This window comes from Pleurodeles waltl, chromosome 12 (assembly GCF_031143425.1).
Source record: "Pleurodeles waltl isolate 20211129_DDA chromosome 12, aPleWal1.hap1.20221129, whole genome shotgun sequence".
NCBI lineage: Eukaryota > Metazoa > Chordata > Amphibia > Caudata > Salamandridae > Pleurodeles > Pleurodeles waltl.
The window spans coordinates 535,838,070-535,857,113 of NC_090451.1; the positions used below are offsets into that span (position 1 = coordinate 535,838,070).

The 19,044-nt window shown below is 42.6% G+C and overlaps 1 protein-coding gene across 2 annotated transcripts in view; it reads right to left on the bottom strand.

The window, feature by feature from the left end:
- The window catches only part of PDPR (pyruvate dehydrogenase phosphatase regulatory subunit), a 685,893-nt gene that overhangs the window by 79,513 nt on the left and 587,336 nt on the right, over window positions 1–19,044 (bottom strand). For both annotated transcript variants that reach the window (XM_069217552.1, XM_069217553.1), the window contains exon 16: window positions 17,547–17,636. In XM_069217552.1, coding sequence (XP_069073653.1) covers window positions 17,547–17,636 — 90 coding nt within the window. The remainder of the gene's footprint in view (window positions 1–17,546; window positions 17,637–19,044) is intronic.

The following is a 19,044-nucleotide window of genomic DNA, read 5'->3' on the forward strand; positions in this document are numbered from 1 at the left end:
GGAGTTGAAGTGCCTATTGCTTGAAGTCCTTAAGCTTCTCAAAAAATCTGAACCAACTCCCCAGTGTGTTTCGAATTCAGCGCTATTGCAATGTATCCATCCGATGGCCTCTGTTCCTTTGCCAGCAGATCTTCCAATGTCTTTTGAGGCTGCCCAGACTCCTAGTTATAGGTTGCATCACGGTAAATACCCTGCTCCTCGTTTGGCAAAACCTACAATCTCTCCTTTCACTATCGACCGGAATGTGAACCCTATATTAGTCTCTGGCCACCCAATCCTTACGTCTAATCGGAATTGTATCTACATGTGCAACGTTCCCCCTCTTACAGCTCAATTGAGGGAAGACATACCCTCTTTAAACAACAAGGCTTCGCATTGGATTTGCAATGTCAGAGGCTGTGGCTCAATCATCCACTCAGATATTGTATCGGCCTCGCAGCTGCATGGTCACTTTGGTGGGCGGGACACTATTAAACTCAATCTTGCAAGCCCTTCTTTAGTCATGGGCCTCCTCCAGATGGAAGCACGTAATTTGACAAGGAAGGAACTTGACATATTTTTTAGTGACAGCTTGCCTGCTTTGGGATCTAAGAGCCTGTCCTCTCGTTCAAGTATGGACAAGCTGATCCCATCTAACGTAACTGACCTTGTTGCCTCTTCTGATCTGCCACCCATTCCTGATGCGGAGTCTGACATGGCCCCTGTTTTTAAATGTGCTAGTGCATGCGTCTCAGGGCCTCAACAGGGCACTTCTGATGTGGATTGACTATGTCCCCCTAGTTTTTGTAAATCCAGTGTTGGTTATGATTCTCAGGCCTTGCCCCCCCAAACTCCCTTGCCAAGTTCAGGTGACAACATTCTATGGGATCCATCTAGTACCGCTACTGCGAATTTTAATCCAGCATTGGTTGTTGAAATTACAGGGAAACTTTTGTCCTGGAATGTGGCAGGTATTAAAAGTAAATTAGTTGATCCAGAGTGGGGGGCTTACATTGAACCTTTCTACATTTGCATGTTTCAGGAAACATGGGCCACGGAATGCGTGTACAGGCAAGGTTTTTGTTCTTTTACCAAAAATGCAATGCAGTCTTCTATGGGCAGGGCAATAGGGGGTCTATGCACCTGGGTAAAGATGACAGAGGTGGGCAAAGTTAAGGAGATCGCTGTAGATTCTTGTGACATTCTGGCAATAGTAATACTGCCAAATTTGGGTATTCCCGTGTTATGTATTAATATTTACAACAGACCAGGCCCCTCCAACCATCAGTCTGCCACTATAAATCGCCTGCACAATCTCATATCTGACTTTCGCTCCAAATATCGTATTATCATCGCAGGTGATCTTAACGCGCAAATCGAACTTGACTTGGCCTACGCCGAGACAATACAGGCTGAAGACGAAGTCCAAGTCAATCAGCGTTGTCTACTGCTTCTTGCAGGGCGATGCAAATAATAGATCTCAGAGTAATTTATGGCCATCGCTTCAGAAATAGCCGATTTCCTGCTGACAACCCTGCTAGACCAACTTTTTTTAGGGGTCTCTATATAGTAGTATTTTGGATTATGTCAATTTCGATCTACGGGTTTGGCATTCCATAATCAATATGGAAGTGGGTCCACGGCTTACCAGTGATCATGCTCCTTTACAAATTGTATTTAATGGAACTCTTTTTGCAGGACTTCCGTCGCTTTCTGCTTCTAATGTTCATGATCTTTTGAAGTTGTCTAGCAACAGGCACAATGTGAGATGGGCTTCGTTCCAGAAGTCCAACCTGTTAAATGATAAACTGCGCGCCTTAGTTTCTAGACATCAGCTCTTTGATGATAATATTGTACTACCCCCACTGGAAGTCATGTTTTCTCATGTGGTTCTTTTTATGGCTCTCAAGGAGCTTTTTTCTGCTTCGAAACGAAAGAATTCTCCTCTTCCATCCGTGATGTTAAACTCTTTTGGCTCCTGGTTTCACGCAGAGATACAGATCTGCCACTCACTCCAGAATGCCAAATTACTGCTGATACTTGGCTTGCTCCTTTTAGGGAACTGTATGGCTCCTCGCCGGAATTTGTTGCCATCAGCTCTGTAGAATACCCCAACGTGTTGCCCTGCGGTGCCTCCCTTTACTTTAAAAGAAACAGAGTTGGCAATTAGTGCCCAAAAATCAGGGAAGGCCCCGGGAGCAGACTGCATCCCCTCGGATTTGTACAAATCAGATTTGGCCACATGGACCCGGTATATCAATAGGATATCGAACAATGCTTTGGCTACCAGGTCTTACCCGGATTCCTGGATGGAGGCAACAATTGTTCCTATTCATAAGAAAGGAGAGAAAAGTCTTCCAGGAAATTACAGACCCATTAGCCTACTAGACAATTTATAAACAAAATTCTGCTCCCAGCTGCTAAGTAGACTGAAACACTGGATGGTGAAAAACCAGGTATTAAGCCACCTGCAGGCAGGATTCAGGGACAAGGTCAGCACCATTGATCAGGTCTTCCACTTTATCACCATAAAGTGGAAGATCGTAGACGTAGATCAAGGCCACTTATTTTTGGCCTTTGTTGATCTGAAATCCGCCTTTGACCTTGTCCTGAGCCCCAAGTGGTGGGATGTTATGAGAAATGCTGGAGTCCCAGGCTCTATGATTAATATAAAAATCTTTACTCTGGCAACTGTGCCAAAGTACGATGGAGTCCGGCAGGTGATCTGACTCCAGCATTTCCCACTGTTCGTGGTGTGAGGCAAGGTTGCGTTCTTGCACCTACCCTGTTCCTCCTGTTTATCAATGCCTGCATTCCGTACCTTTTAGATTGTCCTGGTGATGCCCCCAGTATGGGTGGGCAGAAGCTCCGATGCCTCCTATTTGCTGATGATACCTTGCTACTTTCTCGAACAGCTATGGGTCTCTCATATCTGCTCGCAAGGTTCTTGGAGTTTTGCAAGGACCATGGCTTGGAAATCAATTCAGCTAAAACGAATTACATGGTGTTTGGGGTCAAAAAGCAGAAAATGAAGAGACCTGTTTATCTAGAAGGCGTTTACCTAGGTATGAAATTAGAAGACCCACACTTCTGGCATGCCCATCGCCAGAAATCATTAATGTGCCTGAAACAAGGGGCGGGTGGCATTGTGCGATTTGCGACAAGATCCCCTAGTTTTGCCATGACTCCTGCTCTTGAAATATATAAATCTCAAGCCGGGGAGGGGGGGGGCTTTGTATGGTGCGGAGCTTTGGGGCCATTGCAACTTGGTGAATTTGGCTAGGGCGGAAGAACATTTTTTGAAGATGATGCTAAAAGTTCCTTCCAGCACTCCATCCTTACCTATCCGAATGGATTTAAATCTCTTTCCAATTAATCACTTTGCTGCCTTAAGGCCTCTCCTGTTTTGGATTCGGCTATGGTCTTCACATGCCCTCATTCCATTTAGATATGGGCTCCTCAATCTGGTGGGCCACAACCCCAAGATTAAAATCAATTGGTGTGTTTATGTTGAATGGTTCTTAATGCCCCTTGGTTTGGGGTCCTATTGGAAGGATCCCCTTTCCATTCCCACAAATGCTGTGCAGTCATTGAAGGATGCTTTTTGGCTCAAAATCCAAACTACTCAACTGGCTGAGGTTGTGCCGTTGTCCATGTCTGATACCTATTTGCAGTTCATATGTCACTATGAGTTTGAGCCCTTCATGGATGCAGCAATTTCCCCATCCGCGCGTGCCCCTTTTATCAGATTTAGAATAGGGTCCCTCCCTCTGTGTTCTTTAACCTACAAATGGCCTAATTCTATTAATAAGTCTAAGTCCTGACCAATGGGATGTAAAAACGAAGAGTCTGTCTTACATGTCCTTTTCCAATGTCGTGCATATGACAAACAGAGGGCCTCTTGGATTAATCCTCTATGTAAACAAATGGGCTTCAGGAGCTGTTTACATGCCGAGAGAATTTTTAAATCTGATCCATCGGTTAATATAGTTTATCCGGTGGCAAAATTCTTTGAATCAATCTGGCGTCTCAGGCTAGCGACTCTAAAGAACATGACCGGGTAGCTGCCTTTTAGATTTAGATTTTTCCATGCATATTTATTGTATCTTGGTGCATGATATTAATTGGTACTTTGTGGTACCTGAGGCGCAGTTTTTATATTAATGGATATAAATGGTCTTTGGGAACTGTTCATCTGCTGAGAGAATTCCCCAAACTGGCTTTATCTGCTTATATATTCCATCTTGTGGAAACAAAATAAGGAACCATGTGAGGTGTTTTAGATTAGCATTTTAAAGAATACGTGTGGGTGGCTGTCTTTTAGACTTAGATTTCTTTTATGTATATTTACTGCACCTTGGTGTACGATATTAGCTGATATTTATTGGGTCCAGAGGCGTTGCTGGTGCAAGAAATCTTTTATGTCTATCTTTTTATGGTTCTAATTTCCTTTTTAAGAATTTATCTATTTTTATTGTCCACTCTTTATAACTTTTCTTTACACATTGTTATGTATTGCATTTATATGGTATGTTTTTCTTACCGAAATAAAGTAAAATGATGATGATGAAGTCTTTTAATTTTTTAAGAGCAGGCAGTGGTCCATGGGACCACTGCCTGCTCTTAAAAAATGTTTGCACCGCCATTCACAAAGGGGCAAGGGTCACTTGGGGACCCCTCTCCATTTGCGATTGGGTTACCTTCAAGGAGATGGTAAAATGTGAATATTTTGTAACCACATTTCGGTTCCAAAACATTCCAAATACCAGTGCAATTCAGTATAGAAAGGGACGCCCCAAACATGCCCCTTCCTAATACCGAATCACAAAAGCAAAATGTGATTCGGTAACAAGTTAGCAAGTCACATTTTGCCTTTGCTACATCATAAAAAGCATTTTCCGGTCACAAATGGCTCGATATGCCGTTAGCGGCTGAAATGCTTTATACATCTGGCCCTATACCCCTACACACTCCTAAACCCTAAAAACACCCTTACCACCCATTACCCCAACCCTCCCCAAACTCTAAAAACACCTTAACCACCCATAATGTGTGTATATATATATATATATATATATATATATATATATATATATATATATGGAAAATGTCACTTACCCAGTGTACATCTGTTCGTGGCATTAGTCGCTGCAGATTCACATGCTGTGCACAGTCCGCCATCTGGTGTTGGGCTCGGAGTGTTACAAGTTGTTTTTCTTCGAAGAAGTCTTTTCGAGTCACGAGACCGAGGGACTCCTCCCATTGCGCATGGGCATCGACTCCATCTTAGATTGTTTTTCCCGCAGAGGGTGAGGTAGGAGTTGTGTATGCTAGTAATAGTGCCCATGCAATGGAGTGAATACGTATGTACATAATAAAGCTTAAAGTAATATATTTACAAATGTACAAATGTTCAAGATCTACTTCTAAACGGCTACAGGCTGCCGGGGAGGCGGGTGGGCGCATGTGAATCTGCAGCGACTTATGCCACGAACAGATGTACACTGGGTAAGTGACATTTTCCGTTCAATGGCATGTGTAGCTGCAGATACACATGCTGTGCATAGACTAGTAAGCAGTTATCTCCCCAAAAGCGGTGGTTCAGCCTGTAGGAGTTGAAGTTGTTTGAAATAATGTTCTTAGTACAGCTTGACCTACTGTGGCCTGTTGTGCAGTTAACACATCCACACAGTAGTGCTTGGTAAATGTATGAGGCGTAGACCATGTTGCTGCCTTACATATTTCGTTCATTGGAATATTTCCTAGAAAGGCCATGGTAGCACCTTTCTTTCTGGTTGAGTGTGCCTTTGGTGTAATAGGCAGCTCTCTCTTTGCTTTAATATAGCAGGTTTGAATGCACTTAACTATCCATCTAGCAATGCCTTGTTTAGAAATTGGATTTCCTGTATGAGGTTTTTGAAAAGCAATAAATAGTTGTTTTGTTTTTCGAATTAGTTTTGTTCTGTCAATGTAGTACATTAGCGCTCTTTTGATGGCTAATGTATGTAGTGCTCTTTCAGCTATAGAATCTGGCTGTGGGAAGAACACTGGTAATTCTACCATTTGATTCAAGTGGAACGGTGAGATTACCTTTGGTAAAAATTTTGGATTTGTTCGTAGGACTATTTTATTTTTGTGTATTTGAATAAATGGTTCTTGTATGGTAAAAGCTTGAATTTCACTCACTCTTCTTAGAGATGTGATGGCAATTAAAAACACAACTTTCCACGTTAAGTATTGCATTTCACAAGAATGCATGGGTTCAAATGGTGGACCCATGAGTCTTGTTAAGACAATGTTGAGGTTCCATGAAGGAACAGGTGGTGTTCTTGGTGGTATAATTCTCTTTAGGCCTTCCATAAACACTTTTATGACTGGTATTCTAAATAATGAAGTTGAATGAGTAATTTGCAGGTAAGCTGATATTGCGGTAAGATGTATCTTTATTGAAGAGAAAGCTAGATTTGACTTTTGTAAATGTAGTAAATATCCTACTATATCTTTTGGAGATGCGTGTAATGGCTGAATTTGATTATTATGGCAGTAATAAACAAATCTTTTCCACTTATTTGCATAGCAGTGTCTAGTGGTAGGTTTCCTAGCTTGTCTTATGACCTCCATACATTCTTGTGTGAGGTCTAAGTGTCCGAATTCTAGGATTTCAGGAGCCAAATTGCTAGATTCAGAGATGCTGGATTTGGATGTCTGATCTGTTGTTTGTGTTGTGTTAACAGATCTGTTCTGTTGGGTAGTTTGACATGAGGTACTACTGAAAGGTCTAGTAGTGTTGTGTACCAAGGTTGCCTCGCCCATGTTGGTGCTATTAGTATGAGTTTGAGTTTGTTTTGACTCAACCTGTTTACTAGATATGGAAGGAGAGGGGGAAAAGCGTACGCAAATATCCCTGACCAGTTCATCCATAGAGCATTGCCTTGGGATTGATCCTGTGGGTACCTGGATGCGAAGTTTTGGCATTTTGAGTTTTCCTTTGTTGCAAATAGATCTATTTGAGGTATTCCCCAAATTTGAAAGCAAGTGTTTAGTATTTGGGGGTGAATCTCCCATTCGTGGATTTGTTGGTGATCCCGAGAGAGATTGTCTGCTAACTGGTTCTGAATCCCTGGAATAAATTGTGCTATTAGGCGAATGTGGTTGTGAATCGCTCAATGCCATATTTTTTGTGTAAGGAGACACAACTGTGTCGAGTGCGTCCCTCCCTGTTTGTTTAAGTAATACATTGTTGTCATGTTGTCTGTTTTGACCAGAATGTATTTGTGGGTTATTATGGGCTGAAATGCTTTCAGCGCTAGGAATATCGCTAACAGTTCCAAAGTGATTTATGTGAAACTGTCTTTGATGCATGTCCCATTGTCCTTGGATGCTGTGTTGATTGAGGTGTGCTCCCCACCCTGTCATGGAAGCATCTGTCGTTATGACGTATTGTGGCACTGGGTCTTGGAATGGCCGCCCTTGGTTTAAATTTATACTGTTCCACCATAGAAGCGAGATGTATGTTTGGCGGTCTATCAACACCAGATCTAGAAGTTGACCCTGTGCTTGTGACCATTGTGATGCTAGGCACTGTTGTAAGGGCCGCATGTGCAACTTGGCGTTTGGGACAATGGCTATGCATGAAGACATCATGCCTAGCAGTTTCATTACCATTTTGACTTGTATCCTTTGTTTTGGATACATGGCCTGTATTACATTGTGAAATGTTTGAACCCTTTGTGGACTTGGAGTGGCAATCCCTTTTGCTGTGTTGATTGTCGCTCCTAAGTATTGCTGTTTTTGACACGGCATAAGGTGTGACTTTGCGTAGTTGATCGAGAAACCTAGTTTGTGGAGGATTTGTATGACATATTTTGTGTGCTGTGAACACTGTCTTAGCGTGTTGGTTTTGATTAACCAGTCGTCTAAGTACGGGAACACATGTATTTGCTGCCTTCTGATATGTGCAGCTACTACTGCCAGGCATTTTGTAAAAACTCTTGGCGCAGTTGTTATTCCGAATGGCAACACTTTGAATTGGTAATGTATTCCTTGGAATACGAACCTTAGGTATTTTCTGTGTGAAGGATGTATTGGTATATGGAAATACGCATCCTTTAGGTCTAGTGTTGTCATGTAGTCTTGTTGTTTGAGCAGTGGGATTACGTCTTGTAATGTAACCATGTGAAAGTGGTCTGATTTGATGTAGGTATTTAGTGTTCTGAGATCTAGTATTGGTCTCAGACTGTTGTCCTTTTTGGGTATTAGAAAGTACAGTGAGTAAACTCCTGTGTTTATCTGTAGTTTTGGTACTAATTCTATTGCTTCTTTTTGTAGCAATGCTTGAACTTCTAGTCCTAGAAGGTCTATATGTTGTTTTGACATACTGTGTGTTTTCGGTGGGACGTTTGGAGGGAATTTGAGAAATTCTATGCAATAACCATGCTGGATAATTGCTAAGACCCAAATGTCTGTTGTTATTTCCTCCCAATGTTTGTAAAATTGGCTTAGTCTCCCCCCCACAGGTGTTATGTGATGGGGTTGTGTGACTTGTAAGTCACTGTTTATTTTGAGGAGTTTTGGGGCTTTGGAACTTTCCCCTATTCTTCTGGAATTGGCCCCCTCTATATTGCCCTCGAAAACCTCCCCGCTGATATTGGCTCTGGTAAGTGGGCCTTGCTTGTGATGTTGTGGTTTCTGTTGGTTGACCTCGAAACCCTCCCCTAAAAGGTGTTTTGCAAAAAGTGCCTCTGCTCTGCGGGGAGTAGAGTGCGCCCATGGCTTTGGCTGTATCAGTGTCTTTCTTGAGTTTCTCATTAGCAGTGTCGACTTCCGGCCCAAACAACTGCTGTTCATTAAAGGGCATATTTAGCACAGCTTGTTGAATTTCCGGCTTGAACCCCGAAGTACGCAGCCATGCGTGCCTTCTAATTGTTATTGCAGTGTTTACTGTCCTTGCAGCTGTATCTGCTGCATCCATTGAAGACCGTATCTGATTATTTGAGATACTTTGTCCTTCTTCCACCACCTGTTGCGCCCTTTTCTGGAACTCTTTGGGTAAGTGTTCTATGAAATGCTGCATCTCATCCCAATGAGCTCTATCATATCTTGTCAAAAGTGCTTGTGAATTGGCAATGCGCCATTGGTTTGCTGCTTGTGCTGCCACCCTTTTGCCCGCAGCATCAAATTTGCGACTCTCCTTGTCTGGAGGTGGTGCGTCCCCTGAGGTATGAGAGTTCGCTCTCTTACGAGCTGCCCCGACAACTACTGAGTCCGGTGTCAATTGCGTTGTAATATAAACTGGATCTGTTGGCGGTGGCTTGTATTTTTTCTCCACCCTTGGAGTTATGGCTCTGCCTTTAACAGAATCTTGAAAGATTTGTTTTGAATGTTTTAGCATTCCTGGGAGCATAGGTAGGCTTTGGTACTGGCTATGGGTGGAGGATAGGGTGTTAAACAAAAAGTCATCCTCAATTGGTTCGGAATGCAAGGTGACGTTGTGAAAAGCAGCTGCCCTTGCGACCACCTGTGTGTAAGATGTACTGTCCTCAGGTGGCGACGGCCTTGCAGGGTACGAGTCTGGGCTGTTGTCTGATACTGGAGCATCGTAAAGGTCCCATGCATCGGGATCATCCTGACTCATTGTAGTATGAGCTGGGGAGTGCATCAGTGGTGGAGTTGTTACTGGTGATGCGTGTATTGATGGTGGTGGAGACGGTGGTGGAGTTGTTTTCCTTGCCACTTTTGCCTGTGGCTGCTTGTCCTTTTGTTGAAAGGCAAGTTTTCTTTTTATTTTAATTGGGGGAAGAGTGGTTATCTTCCCTGTGTCCTCATGAATGTGGAGCCTTCTTTGTGTATAGTCTGGCTCTACAGCTTCAAGTTCCTCTCCGAATTTAGGCTTTTGCATTTGGGAGGTTAATCCTTGTTCCTCTGTGTAGGAACCTGTTTTCGGCTCTGAGGCTGGATGTTTCGGAACCGAAACTTTTTCGGACGTCTTTTTAGGCTCTGAAGAAACCTTTTTTATTTTCGGCGTGGTGTCTTGGTGCCGAACTTCTTTGGTGCCGCTGTCTCGGTGCCGAATTTTTTCAGAGCTGCTGTCTCGGGTCCGAGGTTGCTGTGTGGCGGTATCTCGACCTGAGTCGGATGACTTCGCCACAAGCGTGCCCTTTTTCGGTGCTGATGATCGGTCACCTATTTTTCGGGTTAAGCCATGGCCTGTTGGCGGTGGCGTCCCCTGGGCTTTTGTTGACTTCTCGTGAGTCTTATGTTTCGACGTCTTACTCACGGTTTTTGGCGTTTCTTCGGCCTCGAGCTCTTCCGAGTCCGACTCGTGGATGGAGAAAGCTTCTTCTTCCTCCTCGAAACGCTCTTGCCCTGTCGGCGTCGACGCCATTTGCAGTCTTCTGGCTCTTCGGTCTCTTAATGTCTTTCTCGACCGAAACGCTCGACAGGCTTCACAAGTATCTTCCTTGTGCTCGGGAGACAAGCACAAGTTACAGACCAGATGCTGATCCGTATACGGATACTTGTTATGGCATTTTGGGCAGAAGCGGAATGGGGTCCGTTCCATCAGCCTTGAAGTCCCCGACGGGGGATCGAAAAAACCCCGAAGGGCCACCGGAGCTCTTCAGAATTCGGTGTCGATTTGTTCTAACTAACCCGATACCGAACGCAAACAATACCAACGTTTTTTTCCGAGATTCTAACTAACTTTCCGACCCGAAACACGGAGCGAAAAGGAACACGTCCGAACCCGATGGCGGAAAAAAAACAATCTAAGATGGAGTCGACGCCCATGCGCAATGGAGTAGAAATGGGATGAATCCCTCGGTCTCGTGACTCGAAAAGACTTCTTCGAAGAAAAACAACTTGTAACACTCCGAGCCCAACACCAGGTGGCGGACTGTGCACAGCATGTGTATCTGCAGCTACACATGCCATCGAACATATATATATATATATATATATATATATATATATATATATATATATATATATATCGCCAGTAGGTATTTCTAGTTAGGACCTGGTTTCCATAGGAAAAGCATTTTTTGTTTTGCTAATAACGATTGCACCGTTTAACAAATCTTCACAAAATTTTCGAAACTAGTTTGCCATTCACTTTAGCTGATGTCTGGGAAGTTTTGGTGTGATTCATCAAGAAGAGGGCAAAAAAGGGAGGAGGTCCCAGAATGCGTTTTCCCAATGCCATTTCCCACTGGGGTTTTAGACACGACCACAGTCGGAACAGCTGGACAGAATTACACCAGATTTGTCAGAAAGCTAGATCTTGGTCGAGAAAGATTTCTGTTTCTAATTTGCTAATAAGCCTGTTCTGTTTCGGATTTATTAAAGGAAAAGGATTTATGTATATCTAGAGAGCAATGCCTGGATTTGCTGGCTGCAATCTGAGGGAAAAGTTGTGGCTACCATTTTGTGCATTTCAGGAGGGAAAAATAAAACTGAAAAGTGACAGAATGGGTCATGGTAGAGGTGTCCCTATCCCATGGGACTAATGGAGGGGTCTGGGGTCGCTGAGGGTCCCCTCATAGGCAAGAAAGTGCCTAAAACGGTTCTTTTGGAGAGCGCAGGGATCTCTGGATCCTATGGGGTGCTCAGCGCAGACCCCGTGTGAATCCGCTACAGATTCGTCGACCCAAACCCCAATGAAAAAAACAAACTCACTCAGACCCAATCACACATCCATTCACACACACAGATACCTACTCATAGACACACAAAACCATTTCCACACCAAGTCAGTCTCCACAGCCACTCACACCCACAAAACCACTCACACACCCATAGAGCCACTCACAGACCCTCAAAACCACTCGCACACCGTCTCACAGACCCACAAAGCCACTCACACACCTATTCACGGACCCACAAAACAACTACCACACCCAGTCACAGACCCACACACCCATACAGCCCCTCACACACGCACAAAACCACTGACATACCCAGTCACTCCTTCAAACACCAACCCACAAAACCATTCACACACCAACCCACAAAACCATTCACACACCCACTCACAGACCCACTAAAACACTACCACACCGAGTCACTCACATAGCCACCACCAACCTGCAAACCCAAACACTCACACAACCAAGCAGCCACTCATACAGCCACCCACAGACCCACAAAACCACTCACATATCCAGTCACAGACCCACACAACCACTGATATACCCACTCACACACCAAGTCACAGACCCACAAAACCACTCACACACCCACTTACAGACTCAGACAGCCCCTCATTCACTCACCCACTTTTACACCCACATAACTACTCGTACACCCACTGACCCACAAAACCACTTTACACATCTACTCACAGACCCACACAGCCACTCACATGTACTCACACAGCCACTTACACATCCACACAACCACCCACACCCAGTCACACACCCATATAGCCAATCACAGACCCACAGAATGGGGTTGGCTGAATGTGGGGGGGTTGGCCGCAGGCCATGCTCTGTGGCCAACCCCAGATGCGTACTGCCAAAGGCCATGTGCGGCAGAGGTTGGATTAACATATGGTAATTAAATATTACTTACGTTAAAAAACATCTAGAAATTCACTGAAAAAAACAAAGGTTACAGGGACATTATAGTTATGAAATAGAATATTAAAAACCTTGATTACTGCCTTGATCGTGAGTGAGTAATGCTTGACAATGTATGCAAAGATGACCCTGTGGATGCCTGGCAGATGTGAGAAACTGGAGTGCTTCTGGTGAAAGCCAAGATGGCAGCTATGGCTCCAGGGGATGGGAAGGAAGGGTCTTTCTTGGGCAGGGCGAAGCTGACCAACAAAGAGGGCAACCCAGATCGCACAACCCTGCACTTTTTAGCTCTAGGGAACCCAACAAACAGCTGTCCATCCACTCTGTCCTGATGTATGTGGTCAATGCAGTAAGACATTTCACATCAGGGGACAAGTCTATGCAGTTGCACCAACATCTTGCTTGGATATGGTGGAGGGGAGGAAGAAAGAGGTGAAATGAACAGAAGGATAGGCAGGTGTTAAAAGACAGCTTATCAAGGTCGAAAACAGGGAAAAGTGGGAAAACTGTTAGGGCCTAAAGTACTCCTATAGTATCCCTAACATATGAGCCGAAGTGACTAACATCAACAAAACTCGTTTCAAGGAAAGAAGTTGAGCAGGGCAACTGTGCATCAGCTTACATCAGGATGTCAAAAAGAAAATCCAAATAAGATTCCAATCTTTCTTTATTTCGGCTGCAAGCCAACAAAGTAGACAAAACAAAACATAACATGATTAAGAAACATAGCACTTTAAGATTTTTAAAATTGTGTAGATAATATTGTTTTTAAACATTTTTGTTTTTACAAAATCTCAAGACATATAAAAATATTAGATCGTTAGAATTTGGGTTCAATCAATTAAAATTTATCAGACTAATTGATTATAATCTAAAACCAAATTATTAAAAGCACGTAATTATCAAAGTTTTAGTTCATGTCTCCTATATTTTTTACAAAACCCTCGCCGCTGGAGGACCAATTTTTCATTTATCTCTTTTTTTTTTAAAACCTCTAAATAAAGTTATGGTCACAAATTTATAAAACATGCAAATCATCATTATTCTTTAACTAAAAGTCCAGACCATTAAGGCTATAGCTTCATCCAATTGAGAACTGATATATTAAATGAATATGGTCTAAAACCAATGTGTTGGGATTACACATTTATAATAGTTCTTTTGTTCTTATTGACCATGCACTTCGTAGGTATCCCACCACAGAGAAAACTATTTTATCACTTGTATCAGTTGTTAGGAGTCGTAATGCCGTATTCCATTCCCTTATTCCAATTTCCCTACATAAGGGAGCAATCCACTTTTTCCTGGGTACCAGATATCTAGGGCAGAAAAACATAAAGTGCGCAAGTGACTCTTTTGTCTTTTGACAGTGATGGCAGTATATTGAATTGCAGTCCTCCGATCTCCATTGCGCTGTAAATGACTTAAGCGGAAGAGTCCCTAGTCTAAACTTAATAAATAGTGTTTTGGTATATGGAGGATTTATATTATCCATGTAAGCCTCAAACTTGGGACTGCATTTGTGGTCTAAGAAGTGCAAAGTCAGACTGCCATGGTTTTTTAACCAAGTTTGGGTCAAAATGTTCTCCCAGTAGCACTTTTTTACACGTTCCTTTATTTCCTTTACCAAATTGTGGGGAGCACTCCACACCTCCTCCATTTTGAGAAATTTACACGTGTCTCTGATGTATCTAAACCAAGGGATCTTTAGTACACTGTTATTTGCGAGAAATTCATCTAGTGCTGCATGGAGAGTATGCCGGTCCTCTGAGGTCCAAAGATTAATCCAATACATTAGGGGTCTTAGTGCAATTTCATTGTGTATTTCATTTAGGGCTAAATCAAATCTGAGCGGAGTGAGAGGGGTGCTCATCGGCAACTTTAGGAAGTTTCGAATAAACCGGTTTTCTACAGTGGTCAGACATCTAGAATTAGTATGGCCCCAAAGCTCGGCACCATAGGTTGAGGCCGCTACTGCCACTGCTTTATAAACGGTGATGGCAGGTGTTATCTCCCCCTCATAGGTATTAGCTATTTTTTTGGCTATCACTATAGCCCTTTGCCTAAGTATTGTCAGACTCTTCTTGATCTGTTCCGACCAACGTTGGTCGTCGCTTAGCCTGATCCCCAAGTAGTCAAATTGTCTGACTCACTCCACTAATTGGCCTGCTATCGTCATTTTTCCCCTAAATAATTTGTGTGGGTTAAAGGCCATAAACTTAGATTTTGTTAGATTAATTTCAAGTCCTCTGTTGGAGCAAAAATTATAAAAGGTATCCAGTTCGTTTTGCAAACCCATAGGTGTTCTTGAAATTAATAAGGTGTCATCGGCAAACATTAAAATAGGGACCGGAGTTCCAGCTAGTCTAGGGGCATCATGATTACAGTGTAGCAATTGGTCCACAGCACCATTTATATAAAGATTAAATAGTGTTGGTGCCAAGATTCAACCCTGCCTAACCCCTCTATTGACGGGTATGGCTTCCGTTAGGTCACCACTATCTGACCAACGAACATGGGCATAAGTCCCTTCATGGAGGTATCTAATCAGTCTTAGTAGTTCGCTATTGGGGTGATAACTCTCCATAACTTCCCATAGTGTATCCCGAGGGACCGTGTCAAAAGCAGCTTTTAAATCGATAAAAGCTACATACAATTGGCTTTTATTGAGTGACAGGTATTTCCAGCAAAGGAGGTTGAACCTAAATGCCTGGTCTATTGTACTCACTCCTCTTCTGAAGCCTCCCTGGAATTCGGAGAGAATTTGGGAATCCTCTATCCATGTCTGTAGTCTGTTAAGCACTTGCTTAGCAAAGATTTTTTGACTAACATCAATAAGGCTGATAGGCCTATAATTGTCAGGTTGATCCCTTGGCCCTTTCTTATAGATAGGGACTATGACTGCTCCTTGCCATGTGATAGGGAGTCCTCCCCCCCTCAATATCTCGTTACTAAGTGCATTTAGATACAATGACCACGTTGTCAGACGAGAAAGATATAGATCTCCTGGGATGCCATCAAGACCAGGGGCCTTTCCCTTGCGTGTAGATTTGAGAGCCTCTGTTGTTTCTTTTAAGGAAAATAGGTCCAGATCAAATTTGGGTGGTGTTATACTCCCCCACGTTAAGATATTGCCAACAGAATCATTAGGTTTTAGTAGGGGTTTAATAGTACTGTTGATATGTGGTTTCCTATATATATTTGAAAAGTGCGTCATCCAAATTTCTGGCTGGATAACAGGGTAGCTTCCCATTTCTTGGGGGCTACTCTTATCTGACACTAGCTTCCAGAATAGGTTAAGATCCTTCTCCTGGAGCGCCACAACCATCTTATTCCAATTCCTATTCGTCCATTCTTTTTTTGCATTTTTAAGTGTGTCTTTGTATACAGACCTATTCTTCCTTATCTCTCTTGGGTTCCCTTCCTTAAGTGCTACCAATAACTGCGTCTTAGCTTGGCGGCAGGGATTGGAGAACCACCTAGAGGTTTTAATCACAGTCTCTGTCCGCCTCCTTACCGTCTGGAAGTGTGGTTTTAGTCGGGTGACCAAGGTGTTATGAAGATAGACCAAGTCTACCAATTTGATGTTTGTATGTTTCAAGGGAGAGAGTGTTGTTGCGAGCGATCTATAGATCGCTAGCTGAAAATTCGCATCACTTTCAACCCGATCCCATCTCACATTTTTACGATCGTTGGTCCTAGTGAGGACACTATTTGAAGTCCATGTTGACAGTGTCTTGGAACTAAATAAAATAGTGGAAAAGGAGGTGCTTAAGGCTAGATGGTCACTGTCCATACGTGGGAGAACTATCATGTCAGTTAGGGATTTCCAGAGGGCGTCATTTACTAAAACATAGTCCAGATGACTAGTGTATACGCCTCTCCTATATGTAGGTGACGCCGGGTTATCTGATCTGGTATTCCCATTGACTATTCTTAATCCCTTTATTTTTATTAGGTCTTCCAATAGTTCTGATACTCCTCCTTCTTTCTTAGATGTAATTTGCACCGGCCCTGATCTATCCCAAATAAGATTCAAATCCCAATGGAGGTGGAATAAACAAGTAAAGCAAACCTTTTAGAAAACACATCATTAATGGTGACATAACCAGGTGGGTCAGACAGACAAATGAAGACGAACCAAGCCGCGAGAAAGCCACTAACTGTAGCTATCACCAGACCCTGTATTTCAAGAACCACTTCAAGCTGCAAGGTGTCAGAAAGCTGAGATTTAACACCATTAACCAAATATTCTAGTGAACAGCATTAATGGACTTGTTAGTGGGCTTCCTGGCAGCTAAGATGACATCTTATCAGGAAAGTACGAGAACTCTGACTGCCACTGCTCAAACTTCACATGTGCAGCCACAGCATCTCGGATTAGGCTGGAAGACCTGACCATCTTGCACGGAAGCGAAAGGAGAGGCTAAGTACTGAGTTAAAGCAGATCGGTGTACAAGGTCTTCTGTCCCCAGTATGCGGCAATCTGACTTGACTGTTTTTGATCTTCCTGGACTTTCCACAGTACTTTTGAAAGAATCAGCGGGCATAAGGCCAGCTGAAGTAAAAGGCATCTCTAAGTGAACCATTCAAAGGAAAGTGTATAGTGCACCTCTTGTAATTGGGCATGGTGAAGAGATGCACAAATGAAAATCCCAATTTGGAGATCAGCTCTGTCACTTTAGGGTGTCTCAACCTCCCACTCATGGTCCTCCAGAGGTGGCTGAGAATATCTGCCTTGACAGTGAGAGAGCTCACCAGGTTTAATTTAAACTGAGAATAAAAATAAGAAAAAAACTTTGAGGGTTTGTAGTTTGTTAGTTGTAGTTCAGTTTTGTTGCTGTTTCTATGGGAAACTGACATCTATACAGCTCCAGATGTATGAGAGTTTCCCACTTCGATAAGGGACAATTCAAGCATGTGAATTTATGGAAAATATAATGCTGGAGAATTTAATTGCTGTTACAAAGATTGAAAATCGGCACCTACCTCAATGGGGATGTACAGCATGAAGCCAGGCTCCCCGGTGTGCGTCATGCTCATCACCCTGATCCCATTGGCATAACCTACACTCATTTCCTGCGGAGAAAGAAAATGCCAGGTTACTCACAGCCAGGCCTAGAGATTGAAATGGAAGATCACAGAAAGCAGAAATCCTAATATTTACGTGGGGGGAGGATAGGGAGTGGGGGTGGTTTCAAGCTTGGGGTGTAGAAGGAAAAACATTACTAATTATTACAGGCAGAGGTGTGCGTGTGCCGGTTGCACATTTGGCAAAATGTATTATAACACACAAATCAGTGGTATTAAAAACATATTTTATAGGCATGATGCCATAGATGCAAACTATTTTATATAATTTACAGAAAGTGCGTAATTCCTGTGAATTACGGAGTTCATACGAAGTGAAATCTGTTCTGTCTCTAATTCGTGCTCATTAATTATTTAATGTAGAGCCACCACAACACTCTTGTATCAGCGGTTTCTAATCTTTTGTCTTCTGTGGACTCCCAGTGAATCACTACTGTAAAGCGGGGACAAAATCTAAGCAATTTTTATGATTTGAACCCCCCCCAAAAAATACACAGAAACGCAGAAGCACATGTAACTCAAACAAATACACAAACTAATAAATATTTTATTTAATTCATAAGCAACAAATGCAAAAATCTATATTTTAATCGGAAGGTTTAAAAATTGTAGTTTTATTTTAAAAAGACAGTGATATGCTGTTCACTAGCACATTATTTGGTGGTTTTTGCTCTAATGCATGATCTCTTTTTGCAGGCACGTAGCAGTGCTTCATTTGCAGACACCAGCTGGCCATACTTTATTTTTATACAGATAAGAATAGCAACTTAATTTTTAGCATCCAATTACACATTCCTTCACAATTAAAATTTAAAATTTTTCTCTTTCGGTATGTATACTTTATTAATCTATTATCTCTAAACAACCACAGAACCCTTGAGTAAATGTCGTGGACTCCCAGTTCTGCTGGCTACAGGTTAAGAATCACTGTCTTAGATAATAAAAGCAGCCACTTAAATGGCTTAACTTCGACACTACTCGGAATGAAATTTAAACTGTAAGTGAAAGGTAATCAAAACCTGAAATTTTCTTTGCAATCAGAATTACTGCTAGCAGTACAAATGGCCTGGCGGAAACCATATTTTAGGGATTTGAGGAGATCAGCGTCCATGTTGCCAGAATTCAAGGGTAACCATCTTTTCACACTCTTTAATATTCCTTATACGCCACCAACAATTGGGATAATAGCAGTCTGGAAATTCCTCCGGAAGATGACCAGAAAAATATAGCCACCTAGAGTTTACATCCTGGCTACCAGCTACTGAAATACTGACAAACAGTAAAGACAGAAATATTTCCAAAACAATTTCTCAGTGCCCTGTAGCGAGCTAATATTATTGCTTCTTGACTGTGAACAACATCACTGAAAATATAAATTATGAGGCAGTCTTCTGTA